The sequence below is a fragment of the Polypterus senegalus genome, chromosome 1 (assembly GCF_016835505.1).
Source record: "Polypterus senegalus isolate Bchr_013 chromosome 1, ASM1683550v1, whole genome shotgun sequence".
Classification (NCBI taxonomy): Eukaryota; Metazoa; Chordata; class Cladistia; order Polypteriformes; family Polypteridae; genus Polypterus; species Polypterus senegalus.
Window position 1 is genome coordinate 38,938,608 of NC_053154.1, and position 24,001 is coordinate 38,962,608.

General features: G+C 35.3%; 1 protein-coding gene across 2 annotated transcripts in view; it reads right to left on the minus strand.

Moving 5' to 3' along the window:
* Nucleotides 1-359: 359 nt before the first annotated feature.
* The window catches only part of LOC120525121 (butyrophilin subfamily 1 member A1-like), a 71,895-nt gene continuing 48,253 nt past the window's right edge, over nucleotides 360-24,001 (minus strand). For both annotated transcript variants that reach the window (XM_039747161.1, XM_039747151.1), the window contains exons 6-10: nucleotides 22,890-22,904; nucleotides 18,980-19,006; nucleotides 14,428-14,454; nucleotides 8,406-8,432; nucleotides 360-2,067 (exon numbers count right to left, since the gene is read on the minus strand). In XM_039747161.1, the coding sequence (XP_039603095.1) occupies nucleotides 1,562-2,067; nucleotides 8,406-8,432; nucleotides 14,428-14,454; nucleotides 18,980-19,006; nucleotides 22,890-22,904 (602 nt within the window). In that variant the 3' untranslated portion in view covers nucleotides 360-1,561. The remainder of the gene's footprint in view (nucleotides 2,068-8,405; nucleotides 8,433-14,427; nucleotides 14,455-18,979; nucleotides 19,007-22,889; nucleotides 22,905-24,001) is intronic.

Genomic DNA, 24,001 nt, shown 5'->3' on the forward strand with positions numbered 1-24,001 from the left:
TGATGCAGCATATGGATTAAAATATGAAGAAACTATTTAGCTACAATATCAAACATTATATCATGACATGTGTTATAGTAGTTTATTCAAACAATCACTTTAAAATCTTATTCTGTATGCTTTCCCATTTCACTTAACTAGAAAATGTAAAAATATTTATTAATATATATAAAACATAAAATCTTATAATAATGTATTAAAGTAAGGCAGCAACTATTAAATTCAAGGCACCTTTCTTCCCATTATACAGTGAATTCAGAAAGTATTTAGATCCCTTCACTTTTTGCATTTTATTGTGTTGTAGATTTAGTTTTAAATGGATACATTTGTATTTTTTGCAAATAAATATATACTTATTAACCTATAAAAGTTCAAAACATGTTTTCAGAAAGGCTTGGGAATTTATTAAAAATTAAAACCTAAAATCTCTCATTTCTGTAAGTATACAGAGACTTAAATCAGCAATTCTAACTTTGAGTCTTCTTAGGTAAGTCTTTACAAGCTTTGCACATCTGGATTTGAACAGTTTATCCCATTCATTTTGGCAGATCTTCTCAAGCAAAATTAGATTGGATGGGAAGCAACTGTAAACTGCTATCTTTAGGTCTCTCCCCAGATAGGGGTATGAGGTTTGTGTCTGAGCTGTGGCCGAGACATTCAAGAACAATCAGAGTTCCAAAGTGCTTCCATTTCACAAATATTGAGGCCACTGTATTCCTGGGAACACTGAAAGATTTAGCTTTGATTTCATACCCTTGCCCTGATCTTTGCTTGACCACAATTTTCTTTGGACTTCATGACTTGACTTTTGTCCTGACACGCAGCGTGAGTTATGGAACCTTATAAACTATACACATGTGTGTGCTTTTGGAAATGATGTCCAGTCAATTCAATTTGCCACATGTGCACTCCAATCAAGTTCTAGACACATCTCAAGAAGAATAAAAGCAAACAGGACACACCTGACCACAATCTGTGAGTGCCAGAGCAAATGATCTGAATACTTAAGAGAGAATACTTTGGAGATTTCAGTTTTTGACTTTTAAAATACATTTGCAAACCCTTCTGGAAATATGTTTTCATCTGTCATTATGGGTTACTTAGTATAGAGTGACAGGCAAAAATGTCAAATATATCCATTTATAATGAAATCTACAACACAATAAAGTGTGCAGAAAGTGAAGGGGTCTGAATACTTTCTAAATCAACTGTAAGTTAGTCAAGAACTAAGCCGAGCAAAGAATAATGGTAGTAACGTAACAGCCTCATATGTGCTTAAATCAACACAGCACTGTGCTAACATTGTTAAGTCTTTATAGTCGACCAGTAGAGACTCCAGTCCACAGACCTTAAAATTATTTGGTTTTATAATACATCTTGCTGTTTGTAAAATGCATAATCCAACATTTAGCATTCATTTAATTTAAAAAGATGGGCCTGTGTGACACAAAACATTAATACTATTTCGTTACCATCATAGCAACCTAAAAAATAATAAATGCAATAAACTTGTTGGAAAATAGTTTACTTTTTATAATAAGGTCTGTATGGTAAAACAGTTTTAATCATTTGGAATGATTATCAGGGGGCCTTTGTCAGATGACCCAGGACTGAAAACAGGATACAGTGGTTTAGTTGTGTCAACATTACATTTGTGTATATGTAACCTGGTTTCTATGTTAGTGAAGTACAGCATTGACTTCTTAAAGTCCAGGTAAACTCTTATCTTTCTGGGTCTTTGTGACGCATCCATTATTTCACCAGAACTAGCTTCAAGTGTCTTCCCCTTTGATAGGGTGATGACCCAGTCTAACCCCTTGCTATTTGGGGTATACTTCTTTTGCTTTATAGTTTCCTCGTTCTGAGTCACTCCCAGAGCCCAGCTGCCTTTTTCTCCTACCTCTACATTCCACGTAGAATTTCTGGTCAACTTTATGCTACCTAGGGCACATGGCCATTTGGTTGCTTCTGGACCTGGATTGATCTTTAGTAACTTCACTTGTTTTCCATCATCGGTCACTGTGAGCTCTTCATGATGTTCTTCATGTGACATGTTTACAATATTATCTAAAAAAGACAACAAAATTATTGACACTTTCTCACAAACCAGTAATTGCACTTAGAACAAGAACCACTGCTTCATGACTATATTTAGCAAGTCTTCTAAATAACACTGCTTTTTATTTTAAAACAGATTGAGATCCTACTGGAATTAACCTTAGATTTGCATATACTACATTAGTCAATGCATCCTAAACAGTTACAAAGCTATTATAGAATGTATACTTAATCAAATGTAAATAACCATTTTACTTTTTTATGATGCTTCCCAGGACTCCTCATACATAAACCACTGCAATATTGAGGTCAATGTAGCTATTACTGGTGAGATTGGCTCCAAAGAATATCTCAAGAATAGTGAAGGCTTGGAGCATCATGGTGTGATTTCTCTGTGCAGACTGTTGGAAAAACAATGCCACAATGTGCAGCATAACCAGGATGATGAAACAAATTCCCATGGACCATATCCAGCACAAAAGCTTTGTTAGGCCCCAAGCCATCTCTAACCCATGGTTATTTGTTATCATATCCCCTTTTTAGTTTTCATAATTCTTTGGCATTTCAAAGAATATGAATGATCACAAACAACTACATGTTTTAATAGGTTTTCGGTTAAATTTGATCTAGGGGCATATATTCTTTTACTAATTAAGGAAATAAATTAGTTTTGACATGGATGAATACATGGCAAAAGTCAATACCTCAAAATCAATAAACCAAGCGAACCAATGCGCAATATACAAAACAGTTATCATAACCAGCTCTAATGCCACCTTGGGGCAGTCATGAAGAAGGCTGACATCTGAACAAGATAACTTTTGATTGACGCAATCTTTTTTCCATTTTCTTTTGACCATTACAATATATGCAAGTCACTATGGTGCCCAAAATCTTTTTGACGTTTCTTGTGTCTTCTTACAGCACCTTTAATATTCCCAGAGCACTGATCACACACTCTGTGTTAGTTAGTGAAGATTGATTAAAATCTTAGTATTTCAAGTTGCTGATATCACCCTGAAGATATTGTCAGCTACTTTATAAAGATTTCCTTGTCACCAACCTCATAAAAATATACACAATCATAAATGATGATTTGTGGAAATCCTTAGCAAAACAATGAGACAGACAAAAGTTCCACATCTGTCGTGCACATCTTTCTCTAACAATCACCAATTTGTACCATTATTTACATTAAGGCAGAAACCCTAGCCATGTGATCAACAAGGGATGGCTATGTCTCTTTACAAACAAATAGCTGTATTATATCCATTTTTCATCATACTGTCATCAGAATCAATTTCAGTCAAAGAAGATTCTGTATGACATGTAACACAAGCATCTCTGTGATAGCTGATGAAAGCACACATGCTTGACATTTATCCAGTTTTCTCCATAGAGACTGAAACCTTACCATGATGACAGAAGGTAAGTGAGGTTGCATTTCCCCATCTTTCTCAAATACCTCCTAATTTTACCGTTTTGGTGTTCCTTTCAGGTTATATAACTTTTAGAACAAGTTCCTGAATTAAAGATAGAAGTCAGGTTTACTAAAGAATCTACTGGTAGTTTTGTGTATTCAGACAGGTTCAACTGAAACAGGTTCTCTCTGCCATACATAATCTGTGGCCGATTAGGAGCTGACATCAGATGTAAATAAGAGCAAATAAAGACACATTCATTGACTTCTCTGTAACACTGTTATAGCCACACACTGAGAAAAGATTGGGACAGGGAAAAAAGATTTAGCAAATCAATCCTGCTATTGGTCACTACAAGTACAGTGGTCACAGTCCACACTGTTGTGTTGATTCTTGCAATTTTGGGTTCTTCCTTCAGCTCACTACATATCCACTGACATTTGTAGCCCACTGCTCTCAGGTGATTTTTAGAAAAACAGCTGCATTGTTACATGCTGCGATTTTTTTCAAAGCTCCCATATGAAAGAGTATCTTTCGCTATTAAATAAAGAAAAACATGACTGCTCCCTTTTAAGTGAAAAACCCATTCACATATGAAACTGGGAAATTATCTGGTCAGCCATCCCAAGAACTTAATGGACTCACTCATTTAAACAAATCAGGATGACCCATCAATATTTAAAGTTAATTTACATGAACTTTTGTTTTCTTGAAATTAGGTCAGGGACTTAAGTGCAGAGGGTGTGTGATCATCCACTGAACTTGATATAGGGATGTGCAACAGAGAGGTTCAATGACTGAATGCTGTGTTCATTATATTTAATTTTACTTATGTGTTATTTTACACAATGCAGAAAGATTCCTTGGAGACATTAATAACACTGTGGACCATAAACTAAAATCCAGAAAAGCTACATGCAAAGACACGTGTATAGACTCTTTCCAAAAAGCTGTACTAAGACCAGTTTCCACAACTGGAGAACCACCCCTGGCAGTCCATACAGTTTGATCTCCTCTCACCAAGTTCATAGTTGACACAGAATACTGCACATTTTGCTGATGGAAACCTACTGGCAAATTCCTGGGTTAGTCTAGTTTGGCTGCTAAGAGTGTGTGCCCAGATAAATTATACGTGCTCAAACACATTTGCCTATCATTTTGAGGATATAATACATGACACTGCACAGTACACTTTCATTATTCATTTAGTCTGATAAAACTTTAAAATGAATGTCTGTGAAACTCAGGGACCGTAGATCAGTGATAGTGATGTGTAATATTAGGGCACCTCAGGGAACTGTTCCATCTTCCTAACTTTTTACCCCCTACACAATGAACTTTCAGTATAATACAAGCTCTCGACGTCTACAGAAGTTCTCAGATGGCCCCTACATTATAGGTTTGTATTGATAATGGAGACAAGTCAGAGAATGATGGAGGACTTTTGTCTTATGATGAAGGAAGAACTATTTGCAGATCAACATCAACAAGACAAAAGAGCTAGTGGTGGACTTCCGGTGCATTAAGGAGCCTCTATAACCAGTCACCATCCAGAGGGAGGAAGTGGAGGTGGTTTAGAGCTACAAGTCTTTGGAGTCTATATGAATGGCAAACTGGACTGATCTGACAACACAGTTGCAGTGTGAGAGAAGGGCCAGATCAGATTGCACTTCCTGAGGAGACTCAGGTCTTTTGCTACTGGAAATCATAGCCAGTATATTGTTCCATATAGTGGTCTTCTGAGGAAGCAACTTAAATTCAGGCAAAGCAAAATAAATGAACATACTTATCATTAAGGCCACTACAGGACTGACCCTGGACACTCTAGAGACTGTTGTTGAAAAGGAATGTTGGCAAAACTGGGTGTCTTCAGCTTATCCACTCATTGTGGGGTTATTGGTGCTTTCTTAGAGTACTTTCAGCCACAGTGTCATTCTGACATTGTGAAATTAGATGTGTTCTTTTCTGCCTGTTGCCACCTTTTTTTTTAACTTCAGCCAATCCAATCAATCCATAGGAAAATAGTACAGACTTCAATATACTAGTTATTTTTCGCATGAAATTTATTGTATTGCATGTTTTAATCTGTCTTATATTGTACTTTAGCCGATATCTTTGTATTTTATGTTTTTGTTGTAGTATGCATTAGAATTTCTCCTTGGGCATTAATAAAGTATATCTGAGAACATTAGAACACTCTAGACAAGAACAGGCCATTCAGCCCAACAAAGCTCGCCAGTCCTATCAACTTATTTCTTCCCAAAAAACATTCCAAAAAGTCGCGTTTTGAAAGTCCCTAAAAACTTACTGTCTACCATACTACTTGGTAGCTTATTCCAAGTGTCTATCGTTCTTTATGTAAAGAAAAACTTCCTAATGTTTGTGTGAAATTTACCCTTAGCAAGTTTCCAACTGTGACCCCGTCTTGTACAGTCTCGATCCACTGTACTAATTCCCTTCATAATTTTAAACACTTCAATCATGTCTCCTCTTAATCTCCTTTTGCTTAAACTGTATAGGCTCAGCTCTTTTAATCTTTCCTCATAATTCAACCCCTGTAGCCCTGGAATCAACCTAGTCGCTCTTCTCTATTCTCTAATCTATTCTTATATAAACTACCCTACATACTGATGTATAAGTCGGGTCTTGAAACCCGAAAAATTGATCCATTCTACTTTATAGACCCCAACTTATATGCCTGTTCAAAAATGCGACACTTAATTTTTTTTTTTTTACATCTTCTTGACTCCAATCTCACATCAGTTTCTCAGAGGCATCAAATTTTGTTGCAGCAACGCAGTTACCAATTTCTTTCACTACTTCAACAATGTTTAATTTAAAATCAGCTTCCTATTTTCTTCTGATTGAACACTCCATCATAGATAAGGGATGCTCTTACGATAAAGGTGTATGAGGGTGTGAGATACAAAAAACACAAATCAGTGCAAACGTTGCTTCAGAATTGTTTGGGTATTACCATGTGATCACATAGGCACAATAGAGACAGAGAGAGAGAGAGGTTAGGAGCACGTGCTGGTACATTGCATTGCCGTACCCAGATAGAAAAAAAAAGCAGTGTGCTCCGTGGTTACTCTCTCAGGTGGGTGTTAGTATATCATAATCTCTTGGACCAATAGCGCGAGTTTACCGCATTCAACTTATATGACCGACATTATAAAATACCAGAAATTATACAGTAAAATTAAGTCCCGACTTATCCATGGGAGAACTTATCCGCAAGTATATACGGTAATAATAAAACTATTTTGATTTATACTCCGAATGGTCTCTAAACACAGCCATCATAACAGGCAACATACCCAGGCGTTTAGTTTGTGATGATTGCATTTCATCCCACAAGTCTATAATCTATTGCTGTATTGAAGTTTTTATCATACTTGTAGATAACATGACTGGGTTTCTGTCCAGTATTATTGCAAAAGGCAGTTGGCATGCTTTAGAAGCTGAAGTAACTTACTGTATGTGGGTTAAACACCATTTAAAACTGAAATTACTAGAGTGCTACAAATGCATAGAAAAAGACCCTTTTAGGAGAGCAACTGCCATGGAATAACAGAAGAACTCATTACAGTGGTGTCAGAAACTCTAGGCTACTTATATGTTTGCCTTTTTATTATAATGCATAAGATTATTATACTCCAGTTATATTTTCATTTTTTTCTACGTTGTTTTTGTGGTGTCTTTGCAGTGCTATTTTATATTTAGCTTTGGATAGCAGTTGCTGCTAACATGTGTGTTTCTGCATGACCACAGCCATACTGTTTCAGTGACAAGCAATATCATAGCTCCTACTTACAGAAGTTGCCATCATACTGCTTTTTACATCCAATCCTTGGAATAAAATACAAACTATAGAGGTGAAGAATTGTAATTACAATTTGAGAGAGCAGAAGGACTGACAGGACCATTTGTTCTTTTTACTTGACTATACTTTCTAGCTCATGTTTTGGTTTGTTGCTGATGTTTCAACCTATAAGATGTGACCTAACCCTGCCCCAATGACAATGCTTATGTTTGAGCCCTTATTTGTACCATCATCCCCTGATCTTATACCAAGAATTTTCTTCAAAGTGTTAACCAAACATCACCTTGATTAAAACAAGTGGTCTTTAATGTTCCATTTAGAATCAACATCACTTTTATTTGCCACTACTTAATGTACACTTAAGGTAACTTTGTAGGTTTTGGGCTGCATATCACATGCAAATAACATAAGTTAAATAAAATTCATTTTAAACATATGCAGAATAGTGCAATTATAAAGATGTGTGAATGATGTGCAAAAGAAGGTGTGTGTGTGTGTGTGTGTGTGTGTAGCGTGAATGCACAAATACATACATGTACATATAATGTACACATACACTCAAACCTTCAAATATGAAAGAAAGGCTAAATTGCTGGTTTGTGAGGGCTATGGCACTGGGGAAGAAAATGATTAGTTGTCAATTAGTGTTAGTTTAAATTGACCTAAAGCATTTACCAGAGGGTAGTTTATTGAGCAAGTGATGACCTTTGTGAGAGGAGTCCATGGTGATCCCTTTGACATGGTTTATGACTCTAGATGTATACAGGTGGTGCAACAGGCAAAAGAGCACAGCCATTTTCTCAGCAGACCTCACAACATGCTGTCATTTATTTTTGGAGTGGAATGTTGAAGAACCAAACCATACAACAATGGATAATGTAATCACACTTCAATTATGGCTTTGTAAGAATTGTAATAGGATGGTCTGGGAAATATTTAATTTGTTTAGTTGGCATAAAAAAGTACAGAACTTTTTTAGTGATGAAAGTGATGTTAATGTCTCATCTGAGAGTGTAAGTGACAGTTGTGCCCAAATATGAGGATTATTAATAATAATGTTACTTTGACAGAGGTGAACAATGATAAAAATTAACACTTACCTGAATGTTTAGTCATTTTATTTAATTCTGAAAAAAAAAAACACTAACGTTAATGTGCATACTTTCTATCACATGAATTTGCTTAGGTTACAAACTTTACTGATAATTATCTACATTAGCTACTTGGTACTAAGCAGCTCATTTGTACTGTATATTCTGAAAAGAAGGTGCTCATCATTGGTAAAACTGTATCTTAAAGTTTTAAAGTATCAGATTTGGTAATAGTAAAGTACATATGGTAAATTGCATTATTGGAACCATACAATTCAACACTGAGACTAAAATGTATTTTCTTTTTAGCAATTAGGTCTGTGCTTTGGTGCTGCATGTCGGCAATAATGACACTCATTTATTGTAATCTGAGTTATGAAAGAAGAGCTTCCTGTCAAAGTGTATAAAAGCAAAAAAAAAAGGCCAGAATTCAATAATGTAAGGTAATGACTTGGTGTTTATCTAAAAGTATAGCCTTTTTAAAGTATATACTTTTGGGACAGTCTGAGGAATTGCTCAGGGTCCTGTCCTACATTCATGTCTTTACAAGGAGTGGCCAGCCATGAATCCAGCTCATTCAAATCAGAAGTGGCTATTAGAAAGCTTTTAAAGTGTTATGATGTTATGGACCAAAGAATCTACTGTATAGAAAATGAGGCCTATACTTCTGAAACGGAGTATCAGGCTTTTCCATCTACAGGCTCCAAACTCAGAATATGTCCAAATGAGACCTTGTCTCCCATATCTGGCCCCAGGATTCTTTAGCCCAGTATCCCAGATAGGCCTGTCCTCAACCTGTAAGTATATGTAGCTACATACAACTTTGATATAATAACAGAGTTGGACAGGAGTATAACATACATTATTTAGGAAAAACAAGCAAAACTAAAAAGGTGCATGAATTGCCAGTATTTGTTCAAACAGATGGTGAACCACAGTTTAATGAGCATGTTTGGATTTCACTGAACAGTGTCAGTGATCGACTTCCTCAAGGGTCTGTTTTTGGAACTTTACTTTCTCCAATTGATATTAATTGCATAAGTTCTTATATACAGTGGTGTGAAAAACTATTTGCCCCCCTTCCCGATTTCTTATTCTTTTGCATGTTTGTCACACAAAATGTTTCTGATTATCAAACACATTTAACCATTAGTCAAATATAAACACAAGTAAACACAAAATGCAGTTTTTAAATGATGGTTTTTATTATTTAGGGAGAAAAAAAAATCCAAACCTACATGGCCCTGTGTGAAAAAGTAATTGCCCCTTGAACCTAATAACTGGTTGGGCCACCCTTAGCATCAATAACTGCAATCAAGCGTTTGCGATAACTTGCAATGAGTCTTTTACAGTGCTCTGGAGGAATTTTGGCCCACTGCATCTTTGCAGAATTGTTGTAATTTAGCTTTATTTGAGGGTTTTCTAGCATGAATCGCCTTTTTAAGGTCATGCCATAGCATCTCAATTGGATTCAGGTCAGGACTTTGACTAGGCCACTCCAAAGTCTTCATTTTGTTTTTCTTCAGCCATTCAGAGGTGGATTTGCTGGTGTGTTTTGGGTCATTGTCCTGTTGCAGCACCCAAGATCAATTCAGCTTGAGTTGACGAACAGATGGCCGGACATTCTCCTTCAGGATTTTTTGGTAGACAGTAGAATTCATGGTTCCATCTATCACAGCAAGCCTTCCAGGTCCTGAAGCAGCAAAACAACCTCAGACCATCACACTACCACCACCATATTTTACTGTTGGTATGATGTTCTTTTCTGAAATGCTGTGTTCCTTTTACGCCAGATGTAACGGGACATTTGCCTTCCAAAAGTTCAACTTTTGTCTCATCAGTCCACAAGGTATTTTCCCAAAAGTCTTGGCAATCATTGAGATGTTTCTTAGCAAAATTGAGACAAGCCCTAATGTTCTTTTTGCTTAACAGTGGTTTGCGTCTTAGAAATCTGCCATGCAGGCCGTTTTTGCCCAGTCTCTTTCTTATGGTGGAGTCATGAACACTGACCTTAATTGAGGCAAGTGAGGCCTGCAGTTCTTTAGACGTTGTCCTGGGGTCTTTTGTGACCTCTCGGATGAGTCGTCTCTGCGCTCTTGGGGTAATTTTGGTCGGCCGGCCACTCCTGGGAAGGTTCACCACTGTTCCATGTTTTTGCCATTTGTGGATAATGGCTCTCACTGTGGTTCGCTGGAGTCCCAAAGCTTTAGAAATGGCTTTATAACCTTTACCAGACTGATAGATCTCAATTAACTTCTGTTCTCATTTGTTCCTGAATTTCTTTGGATCTTGGCATGATGTCTAGCTTTTGAGGTGCTTTTGGTCTACTTCTCTGTGTCAGGCAGCTCCTATTTAAGTGATTTCTTGATTGAAACAGGTGTGGCAGTAATCAGGCCTGGGGGTGGCTACAGAAATTGAACTCAGGTGTGATACACCACAGTTAGGTTATTTTTAACAAGGGGCAATTACTTTTCACACAGGGCCATGTAGGTTTGGATCTTTTTTCTCCCTAAATAATAAAAACCATCATTTAAAAACTGCATTTTGTGTTTACCTATGTTATATTTGACTAATGGTTAAATGAGTTTGATGATCAGAAACATTTTGTGTGACAAACATGCAAAAGAATAAGAAATCAGGAAGGGGCAAATAGTTTTTCACACCACTGTATTTACTAAACTTGTGAAGTCCACATACAACAATCAAAGGGATAACAGATACAGAAGAAGCAACAAAAAACAACCCATAAAGACCTGGACAATCATTAAAACTAGGTGAACACTTGGAAAATACAGTTTAATGTAGAAAGTGCAAAATGCTACATGTGACAAAAAAGTATTATAAATGCAAAATATGGGACACTGTAGTACAGCAAGCATCCACTGAAATGGATTTAAGAGTTTTTGTTGAAATTGCATTCTCACTGTGCAAAGTGCAGAAGCTGTTGAATGCGAATCAAATGACTTGATGCTCAGACTGTATAATGCCTAGCAAAACCAAATCCATATTAGTTTGTGAAGGTCTGATCCTCACAGAATGCTACAAAAAAGACACAGCAGCGCTAGAAGTTATACAGAGAAGAGCAACCAAAGTTTATCTCTAAAAGGCATGCCCTATACTGAAAGACTTTAGCCTTGAACATGAGGACCTGTTCTAGGTCTGCAAAAATTCTCAATGATAATGTAGAATTATTTCACTTAAATAGTTAATCATGTACTCTAGTACATAAAGAGGTATGTACTTAAGACTGAACTCCGGAAGCATTTTCACACAAAGATTTGGGGGATTATTGAACCAACTACTAAATCAAATAGCTAAAACAGAAACTTTGACAACTTAAAAAGAGTATCTGGATGAGATATTGAGACAAGTTTGCTGTTAGCTAACCACACAAATGTTATAGACTAAATGGTCTCAGCTTGTTTGTTAAATTTACTTTCTTCATTACAACTGGCTTTTAAAACTCCTTTCTCGTTCTCTTTTCTTCCTGGAATCATGTTGTGGCATTTTATGTCACTGTTATCTTGACCAAACTGTGCTACCTTATGATGGAATAAGACATGCAACGCATTAACATTTGAGGCTCACCCACCGAGTTCCTCCCAGGTATGTGATACCATCCCCCGAACTGAGAGTGGGCGCTGCTGCTAACTGTCTTGTCTTATTTTTCCTTGACAGAGAAACTCCCCAGTGAGGGCAACTGACTCCGCCTGTGGTAAAGTGAGGTCCCCGGCTGATCGGCATCTTTTTAAATAAATAATCGCCTGACTTGCAGCTTTAAGGGGAGGGCGTGGTACTGTGGCGAGAGTGGTTCCTGTGCACAATGCGGGCATGGGCAGTCATGCACTTAAGTGTACAAATACAGAATTTCCTGTGGCCCATAATTGATGCCAGGAGCAGCTCATTGCCACACCTGTGCCACATCCTCATTTAAAAAGGGGAAGTGCAAGTGTGAGGGTAAATAACAAAATAAAAAGAAAAGACAGAACAGAGATTAGAGAGAAAAGAAGAAAGAGGCAGGAGGCGGAAAGGGCCAGTGTGGGAGTGAGTGAGCAGAAACACAGCAGGCTCGTGGGACAGAAGGCAGGCAGCTGGGAGGTGAGCCCCTGGAAAGGAGTGTGTGGCCAACACTCGGAAGCACTCACTCCAGCTGAGCTGTTTCGGGGAGCAGGAGTGACCAGTGTGGTTGAAATTTAACATCTTATTAATGAAAGAAACATCCTCTAACAGGACAATTCAGTAATCAGGCAGGAGAAAAGCTGTTCATGATATCTTTTAATTACTCCTCGGCAAAATGCCTTGGAGGGAGCATTCTTCAAAAGCAGTCCATTACAGCATGGTCAGAATGATCAGAGAAACAAAGGATAGAGGTTCATTTTATAAACTGCTGAATTTACATACAGTGACAATCAATGCATACATTATACTCTGGTTGGTTCATTGGTTTACACCCAAATGATTTATTTATATAAAATAAAAATCTGTTATATTACAGTATATTCTGGTTCTTCTTATACCTTTCTGTAGAGCCACCACCCTTGAACTTTCTGTGCATATAACAACTGTCCATTCTAGTTTATAGGACATCTGCTGATTTCTTAGTTATCCTTCAGTAAATTTTGTATATTACATCAGACTTTCTTCTGGTACATTCTTTACTTGACCATCTCAGTATTTTTCCTAAACCAAATCTTATATTTCAGTGTACATTTTGTTATTCACTTGACCTTTACTTGGGTTCCCACACTTATTAACCTTTTATGTTATTTCTTTAAGATGAATGCTATATTACCCTAACATTATTCTTCCACACCAGGGATGTGCATGGCCTGCCATGGAAGACTGGAAAGGCAGCCGGGGTCAAGGAGGCTTGGGAAGAGAGCCCAATGTGAGTGCCATGGCCGTTGAGGATCCAAGTCTGAGGCCAGCGAGTGAGCCTTTCCGCAGCCAAGGGACGGAAGGTACCCGTACCTGGAGAAGATCAGCTGCGACTGTCAGTACAGCGACTCCTCTGCTGCAAGCCTTGTTTGTGATAAACATTAAAAGGCGGCATCGGGCTTTTAGTAAGGACTGCTTCTAGTCACCTGGTTTTAACCTTGTTTTTACTGGATTTATATATAGTGATTTTAACCTCCACGTAACACCTTGTTTTATGGATTATTTGTTTGACATATTGAGCACTGCACCGTTTTGTTTTGACACTTTGGTTGATGAATTGTTTTAATAAAAGCACCTGAGGACTTTGCACTGTCCCCTTGCTTCATGTGGTGTCCTCATTTGTTCACCTAATCACGATCATGACTATCAACGGTGTTGGGTTCAACAGGCTCCCAAATGAGAAGAGGGAGCATAGAGCTGTACCCGCACTGTCACACCGCCCCTTCTGGTCCCTGGGCCAAAAAAGCATGACCACCTGAAAGGAGGAATCACTTCTTATTTAAGTGATTCACGCAAAGGAGCTCAACATTCAAGTAGTCACTGACAAAGCCATTGAAAGACTTATAACCACATTGTTTCGGTGGCTGTATTTCTGGTTTCTTTTGAGACATCATTGTGCATTATTTTTATTTAAAAGCTTTAAGTAAACAAGGATGGCTGGGTTTGCACCCCAAAATTAACCTGTGTATCAGTCTGGCATTCCTTTGGACAACTACAGACATTAGAATAGTTAAGAGCTCTTGGCATTACAGTAAGGGACAGATGATCATAATGTCAAATATTTATACTGTATCATATTATACAGAGATACATTCCAAAAGACTATGGACCCCAAGGCATTCCACAAATGTGGTATATAATTTTGTTAGCTTTTTCCCTATGCTAAATTCTACTTTTATATATTGTGTTTGTAAAATTCCACTTTTGGCAGTAGCCAACAGAAGAATGAGCATAAAACTATTAATTTATTAGTACAAATAAAAAAAAAAATAGTGCTTACATATTTGTTGTATTTTTTTCTGTTACTGTTAAATATTGCTCAATCACTGTGCATATTGTTGTAGAAGAGTATAACATTAAAATAGCCGCTTACCTTTATTACCGACATAGTTTTCTGCATCTAGAAAAAAAAAATCTAAGTTAGAAATGTCCAGAAATTGTATAATACCATAAATTAAACATTTACAGTATTTAGCATAACCATGAATTAAAACAGAAATTTAGTATTTTCCAAGACAAACTAATTTCTTTACAAACATCGTTTAAAAGTATTTGCTACATGAAATTGTGTAAAAAGTTAAGTATCTTGCCCTCACTGGCACTTTACAATAGAGACTTGTGTGCTTTACAGTTATGTTCAGCAGGGACATCTGCTGGGCATAATGTGCATTGCTGAGACTACTCATAGGAAGAGGATTAGCATCAGCTCCATCTGCTGAGCATCAAGCACAGGATAAAGAATGCACAAGCAATAAAGACAGACAAATGCTTGTGCAAACTGACCTGTGCTCCTGTCCTCACACCAAAGTGATTGTAATGGTCACAAAATACAGTACTACACACCCTGATGGTGCCAAAAAAACTCCAGTGGTAATATATCCTGAGCATCAAGCCAAACACAGGAGGCACTTCATTAATGAAGAATGATGAGAGGTAAACCCAAATAGCCATTGAGCAACTGGTTAATACTATGGCTCATCGACAGGCCACACACACTTTGTGATACAGAACACAAGAACAAAAATGAAAGACACATTTATGTGGACAGAAGAGGTGTTCATCAAATACTCTCAACTTTTATCAACATGAAAACAACACTTTTGCATCTTTACATCAATGTTTGGTTGAGGGCACTGCTTTCGGCAACATGTTCAATTGTGGGGCGTCATTTTTTTTCATACTGAAAACAAAAGAATTTATGGCCAAAACAGAAATATTCAACTTGCTCTGCATGGATCCACCTTTATTTGAGGACTATAGGTCAACATGTTTCCTAGTAATGTTAAAATTTAAGTCAGGATACACAACACTAGGTAGGTTTTACTAGGGGTAAGAGGAATCATAAAACCCATACCCTTAAAAACAAAATTGAGTTTCTTTAAAAAAGAATATTCAAAAATATTTACAAATCTAAACAAGATGTGAATTCAAAAATGAAAAAAGCGAATGCTAAATGTTCACTTCAACAGACAAGACACAAATGAACAAAATCTATATCTGTAAGCCAACAATAAAATCCATAAGTCCATAAATCAAATAACCAAATCAAAATTTCACAGGTAACATGAAAACCTCAAGTCCAAGAAAGATGAGCCGAACTACATAAACAAGAGCTAATTCCTCTGCATAAGGCTGGGGCAATTAAGGACACATATAGGCAGTCTGCAGCCACAGCTGCAGAATCAGAGAAAACACAAGAACCTAACCAAAAATATGCACAGAATATACAGTATAACAAGATATTCAGCAAAACATTAAACAAATATACAACAAAAAGAAAACAGAAACAAAAGATGGAACCCTGGTTGAACCATAGCAGTTTATATGTAGTAGAAAGAAACAACATTTAAGTTACAATTTTGCATTGTTTAATTAGCTTTACATAATAAAGATTACATTTATTATCCTACTTCTTCAAGGATTCAATGTGAAAATTGCTGTGGTTTAGTTTTAAAGACGATATACTGTATATTTAACATATGTGAATAGGCTTATGGCAGTAAAAATCAGCATCAATTCTACAGCATTTACTGTAAATGACATACTGCATGTATATTTAAATTAGCTACTGAAACTCCATCATTGCCAATTGGTGTAGGCAGTCATTCTCAAATGTGTTAAGGTGGATGATTAATTTATTCTGAACTTATTTAACCAATTATTAATTAGAGCAAAATACAATACCCTTATGATAGGATGCATATTATCCATCCATCCACCAATTATCCAATCCGCTATATTCTAACTACAGGGTCACGGGGGTCTGCTGGAGCCAATGATGCAAATTATTCATTCTTTTAAACATGGCCATAAAACCACAGTTTTTCTTCATTAATTGTATAATGACTCCTGATTCTGTACTTCCTAGTTTTGATTTTTCTACTAAGTCCTATTAACTTTGACTGTTTTTATGATGTTAATATTTAAAAGTCTTATTTGTTTACAGTTTCAGCTCCATTTTGCTGTATAAAATTTTGTATTCAAAAATTTTCAAAAGCTTTGAAAATTGTTTTGCCATACGTTTTCATTTAAACAATGTATCAAAGCACTGAGGAAGCAGATTCTCTTCCCATTTCTTTTTCTTCTCCATTTATCTTTATCCGCCTATTAAACTCATCAATGTATTTATTTTTACTAGCTTTAAAAGTTTTACTCTGTTGGCCATGCTCTCTTTTTCAGGGGTAGGGGTTGATTTATTTTCAATCCTATTTTTTGTAAAAATGTATCTATTTGTATGGAATATTACAATAAAATCAATAAAATTTAAAAATAAATAAATAGTGTATCACATATTTTTGGTTGCCAGTAGAACTGAAGGGGAAGTGCATTCAAGACAGAAGCCAGGAAACCCTTTTTTAAAATAAACATTTCAGTAATCTACAACAAACCTAAATAAAGAGATCTTTACAACATTTAAAAATGATCTATACGACACATTGGAACAAGTAGTTAAGCTAACAGACTTGACTGACTGGGTGGACTCGTCTTATTTGTAAAACCTCTTATACGGTTATACCTATTTCTTAAGCACAAAAGCTGGAAAATGGGAAAGCAACATGACACTGAAAGACAAAAGCCTTGGATGTTAATATACAGTATGAACACACAGGACACATTTGTACAACCTTAAGCAAAAAAAACAGTATGACAGCACATTCTGCTAAACATACCTTAGTGCCCTTGTATACTGTAAAACAGCTAAAAAATAACATCCGTACACACATAGGTGTCATCTATGTGAGGACAAAGGAGCAACTATCCTCATAATTCCAGAGCAATGGTAAAGAAAATCACAACAGGAAAATGAGCTGAAAAGTCCATACCAGCTACGTGTGAAGTTTAACGTTACAACGGGTTTCTAAGGCCACATGTACATTGCAGTTAAAAATTACTTTGGTCAGATTTTTGACTCGCATCCTAATTTTCTTCATGACTATTTACATTAAATTTTGCAAATGGTTCAAATTTGGTATTAACAAAAATCAGTTTATTATATAAATAAGACCGAATAGATAACCATGGTATCAGTTGCACTCTGACTACTACTTATACATGCTAATTGCTCACTTTGATCTGTTTAATGCAAAGGATGTGTGTGAATTCATCAGTTCACAATGGCACCTGATCAAAAATTCTTTTGAGTGGAATCATCAATGACAGATCTGTACATAGATAACTGTGGGCAGGAGAAAGAAGCCAGCACTGATGAGAAGAAGATGCAGAGGGTTTTGGTTCAAAACAGCAGTGTGAAAATTCAGAATCTCAAGGGGTACAATCAATTACATACAGCAATGTCTGTCTGAAAGACTGACTTAAAAAATATACGTGCTTCAGGCACGACATTTCAGAAATCATGTAGCAAAGATTGAATCTGTCTCACATGTGGGGGAAAAAACAATTAAAAAATCACCCTTGTTGTGGCAGTGTAAACATATTTTCAAACAAGTTAGCTCTCCACTTAACCCACCATTATAACAGGTATATCACAGCAATGGTTACAGCATAATCATACTCTTATTTAGTTCCATAAAAACATATAAATTAAAAATAGATATTTAAACAATATTGATAGCTTAATATAACTACAAAATGATATAAAATAAGAGAAAAAATATTACTTTTAAACATTTACCCATGACTCTTGTTTACAGTATCCTCGACAAAGTATGCAATATCAACATCCAATCAATGCAAAACCTCAGTTTTTTTAGGAAGAGACAAACAACAGAGAATATATTTTAAGCATGCCAAAAGCAAATATGAAGAGTGAAATTGTTTGTTGAAGATTTTACACATTTTTTAAATGTAAGACCATTTGAGAATTGTTTACTTAATTAATTAAATAAGCCTTTAGCAATGCTTTCAAAGCCTACAGCTGTAGTCTAATTGCCATATTAATAATTTTATTTTATTTTGGTGCATCTGTGTCCTCTATGCTATGCCAGGTTTAGGACTTTTATTGTTATTGATGTTATTGTTGGTATATTGTCTATGTTGAAGCCTATCATTTTTTGCCAAATCAAGTGTATGAAAAGTCAGGGCCCATGGGTAAAGATCTCACATATTCTGGTAAATATCTGGTGGAATCATACTGCAAAGTATTGAAATGTTTTTGTATATGCAAGTCATTAGCACTCCAAAGAAAAAAGCATGATTATAAGCATATTATACTGCTTGTTAAAATGACATACTGTATATATAAAAAAATATTTGAACTACGCAAGTTATACCCGACTTTTGCAAGTGTACAATGGCTACAAAAAAAATTTAAGTATTGAAATTCATACTAGACATTACGGCACCCTCTATTTATATAAACAAACATGTTAAATTTTAAATTCAACCATACAAGTGAAAAGCCTTATAAGCTCAAAATAACCCAGTTATTACTTCAAGATGAAAGAAAATAAAAATGAAACACTTACTAAGTGACATGCGTAAGTCTTCATTATCTATGAAAGCAGCAGAAAAAAAAAAACACAAAAATGCATCAATCTGCATATACAATTTCATAATACATTTAAACAATAGTTTACTGTGGCTAAAAAAATCATTTTACATATACAGTTCCGTTACATATAAGGAAATTTAAACCAAATATTTTTAGGCATTTCTAAATAATGCTTAAAATATTTTTAATTTATAAAAAATAACAAACAATAAAGTCATCTCAAGGTGCTTCATTCACAATAAATAAAATTCAATACAATTGTAAAAATGAAAAATATATATAAAATAAAGATATGAAAATAGCAGCCAAAGTACCAAGCATTGCACAGGTATAAATAACCGTAGACACGGTTTCTTGGAAATTTAAGATGGCTCAGCACAACCCACAATAAGACATATAGATATGCTCTTAGACAAAAGCTTTAAACTAGTGAGACAACGAATTTGTTATTCAAATTATTTGAGAAGAAAACGTTGAATGTACCTGTAGTTTTCAATGAAATTATGCGTGCTGGCTGGTATAAAACTTTTTACTTGCTAAATTCAAACTCCTATAGCCCCTGTACACTCCTGCTGCCTGATGGGACTGTATGTTTGCATTTGTTTTTGTGTTTCACCCTCCTATTATAACCTCTCTCCCTGTTACAACATATAGTCTATATCTTAAGTTGGATCAGCTACAATGCACATGCAAACTTTCATGAAAATCAGTTTAGCTGTTTTTGTGTGATTGGTGAACAAACAAACAAAGATAAAAACAGACATCTAAACAATTGTATCTATATATATGAAAAAGTATAAATGAAACATTAAATGTTTAGAAGTGCATATCAATCATATAAACTTAAAAATGAAAAAGCAGGGTCAATTTGGACACCAAAGCTTGAGACTAGAAAAGATAAGGGAACCGTGTCACCATTCAGAATAACATGGGTAAATCTGCTCCTTGTATCTACTGAGGTAACATACAAGACATACTGTACTGAAAGATTTTCTTATTTTCAGCAGCTGAAAACTGCCATCATCTAGCTTTTGATATCTTTCAGACACTGAGCAGCTTCAGAGCGTACAACATTAATATTGGAAAAGTCATCTGCATCTCAAAGAAACAAAATTGTTTTACTGACTTAAGATTCTGCCCATGAGAAACAAATTGATGAAAAATATGCTTGACTTGAATACTCAATGAGCATCTCCCTAGTCCAACATATTCAATCTTTTCTCTGAGGTAAGAAGACTGCTGCAAGGAGGAACAGCCATTTCAGTTAAATGCCATGATCAATGATGTAAAAAGCAGCATTCAGATCTAATAAAGTGAAAAGACTTGAAGACTTAGAATCTGTTTTCATAAGAAAATCATTTACAATTCTGTGTAAAGCAGTCTGGGTACTGTGAAATGCACAGAACCAGACTGAAACACTTTATATAACAAATTAAAATCTAAAATGGTTTGCAACTGCAGCGCAACAATCTTTTCAAGCACTTTAGAAATAAAATAGGTGACAAGAAATAACAATAACGCTGCATTCATATTCTATTGGGCAAAAGCGAAACAGGAGTTTCTCAGTTGGAAACGTCACATGAGCTCCTGAATGGACAATTAAGAGAAAATAATCTTTTCCAACTTTTAACGTCCCAATTTTTAGAGTATTCCATTTTTGATTTTTAATAAATTTATAAACCTTTTTGAAAATGTTTTCAGTTTGTCCTTATGGGTTAAGTGTTGATTGACAGGCAGAAACATCACATTTATCCAGTTAAAATTAAATCTACAGCACAATAAAGTGTATGGAAAGTGAAGGGGGTCTGAATACTTTCTGAATCTACTGTAAGTTGCCATGAGATATATAGAGACCTTTAACTTTTGCCCATTTCCGAATAAATTTCTAAACTTTCATTCACAGGCAAAATTCTAAATACTATACAGTTCTTAAATTCTGATAAACATTCCGTCTTAATAAGGAGAGGGAAAAGATATACCCCGACATACTTTACATCGCTTTACTTTTTTATTTTAAGGACATTAGCAGAGTTTACTTGCACACACTGTCCTATCAAGAAATGAGCAAGCAAAACATCTGGAGAAGCTTGTGAACAATGAGATGAATGTGACTTAAACTGAGGTTTTTTGCTTATCTACTCTCTCTTTACTTAACAGTCTGAAAATTCCACACGAATCAGCATTAACGCACTTCTCTCAGCTGCAGTTGGAGCACTTGATTTTAGTAGGACAATGCACAAAAGTTTCATGTTTCATATCAGCTATTTGTTTGAATATTTTCTTAAACTAAATAGTGAAAGAATTGAAGCTTTAATTATTTCATCTCCAGGTACTTTAAAGAAAATGAAAAATTTTTCATTAAAAGTCCAGGGGCTTATTACAGGTCTGTCTGCACAGGTTAAAAATCTTGGTGTTATTTTAGATTCCACACTCTCCTTCGAACCACATATTAATATTACCAAGGTAGCCATTTTCCATCTTAAGCAAATTTCAAAGTTGTGTCCTTTTCTATCAGATGCTACAATAGTGACCCTTACCCATGCTTTTGTCACCTCGCAGCTTGATTATTGCAACATGGTGGTGTTTGATATCCCACCTCAGAGCCTAAACACACTACACCGTCCAAAATTAGATATATAAGATTATTGGTATTGTGTTTATGAATATAGTGGAGTGGAGGGTGCTTGTGCACTGTATTTGTCCAAATAAAAATTATTATTGGACTTTAACCTGGTATCTGGCATTTGGTCTGAGGGTTCAAGGGGACGACAGTTTGACAATCTGTCAATATATATATATATATATATATATATATATATATATATATATATATATATATATATATATATATATATATATATATATATATATATATATATATAGGACTGTTTAATGATATGTTCTAATATTTTGTATTGATGTACAGTGTCCTTGAATATCTTAAAAGGCACTTTTAAATAAAAGTTGTTATTATTATAATTTTTCTGCAAACCGAAATGAACCAAAATTCACAAAGTGGACAGAGCATTTGGTGTAGTAATCTCTTCAGTGCTGTTAATGTTTGCAGTGCAACATCTAATGGGATATGTCACTTTAATACATGTGATAATAAAATGCATTGCATTTTCTATTCCAACAGGTAAAAACATTACCACTTTTGTCTTCATTACAATACCTACACACAGCACCACAAAAGAAGTCCTGCTCCTTGTCGTCAAAGTATTGACAAAATAAAATATTGCTGTACTGAGCAGGACTGAATTTTTTTCTTCATGTCTGATACTCACTAACAACATGTTCCACAGTTATTTAGACTGTGCAAAGACTGTGTGACACAATAGATTATGAGATTTTTAATCACTCCCTGATGTGGAATAATAAAGTATTGTGCTACTTTTAAGGCTTTGCTCTAATGCACAAAGGAAACAATGTTTTCCAAGAGCTCAGACTATATGCTGTAATTACTAAGTCAATTATATATGATTTATTGAGGCCAGTTATGTAAAATCGACGATTAAGGAAAACTTTCAAATACACAGTGACAAAAAAATACCATTTTGCCTTTGAGTTTACTTATTTGAATTAATTCTGTGTTTGGAAACAGGACTAGTTTATTAAGAGGTTTTTTTATTTTTCTGATTTCATGACATTGTTAAAAATTAGTTGCAATAGTAAGAACCCACAGTGGCAAACATCTAAAAAACCTCTGACACACACAGGGTGGGGTATACGAAAAAATAACTTTAGCAAACATAAAGTGCAAATCATATTACAGAATTTAATGTAGTTGTATTATTTGAATTTAAAGAAAAAACAAAAGTTTTAACCACAGTTTATTTAATATTTCCTAACAAAAGGAAATAGATAAGAAAAATATACTTTACCTCTCTTAAACTTAGCTGTAAAGAAAAGGAAAAGTTAAATTAAGTAAACATTTGCACCTGCTACAAAACATTTAGTTTAATTCTTTTATTTCACTAATACTTGTACCCTGCTACCTTGAGTAAGTACTGCAAGCTTTATTTTAAACTCTATGTGTATATGGGAAGGTGTTTGAGGTGTAATTTTAAATTATGTACTGGTCGATTTTTTTGTGGGTGCATGTACATCTCATTATTTTGGAACAGTCATTATCTTTGCTCACCCTCTAACACCACTGTTGCAGCTCCAATCTTCTTTGCCCATTTTCATGTGGTACCAATGATCTTTTCTCTACCCCATCCAATGCCAGCAGATTCACACCACCCACTTGGGATTAGAGCCAACATTGTGTCACTTTCCACAACAACCATGAACTAATCCAAGCCAATATCCTTCTCCATTCCAAGACCTGCCAGTGGCCACGCACCCAGGCAAAAAGATTTAATGACAGGAGTAGGTTTTGTTGTGATCATATTGTGAGTGAGTAAGAGAGATTATCTAACACATACACCCACCCCTCTGCACAGCTCTTAGGAGGGCTTCACCCCCTCTCATGGTGTTTCACTCCAAAGTCACGTGGCCATTTTAGAATTTTCATTCCAAAAATTCCATTGTATACATGAAAAGATGGGTATGCTAAAACTGCCCTTCTCAGAATAATGGCAATCAATGAAAAATTTACAAAAAAATCTTATATAATAAATACATGGACTGCAACTACAAATAAAAAAAAGACAAAACAACAATCCTTGTAGATTCTTTGGATCAAACTATTATACAGTAAGTTGTTTTTAATCAATAAAAGGAAAAAATGTTAATATTAAAAAAAATAATAAAATAAACACTAAACTCCTCCAACATTTGATTCTATGACTTTTATGGATCTGTTACTTTCATCCATGCTTGTACTGACACTTGGGTTTTACCAGTAAAATTAAGACCTGAGTTGTACATAATGTATACCTGTGCTTTTCTGTATTTCTTTCTTTTATCTGATAAATAACTTCCATCAGTTGAAAAAAAAAACTGCAATCCAACAGCCATAAAAAACCACTTGTTTCTTTGTATCCATCCT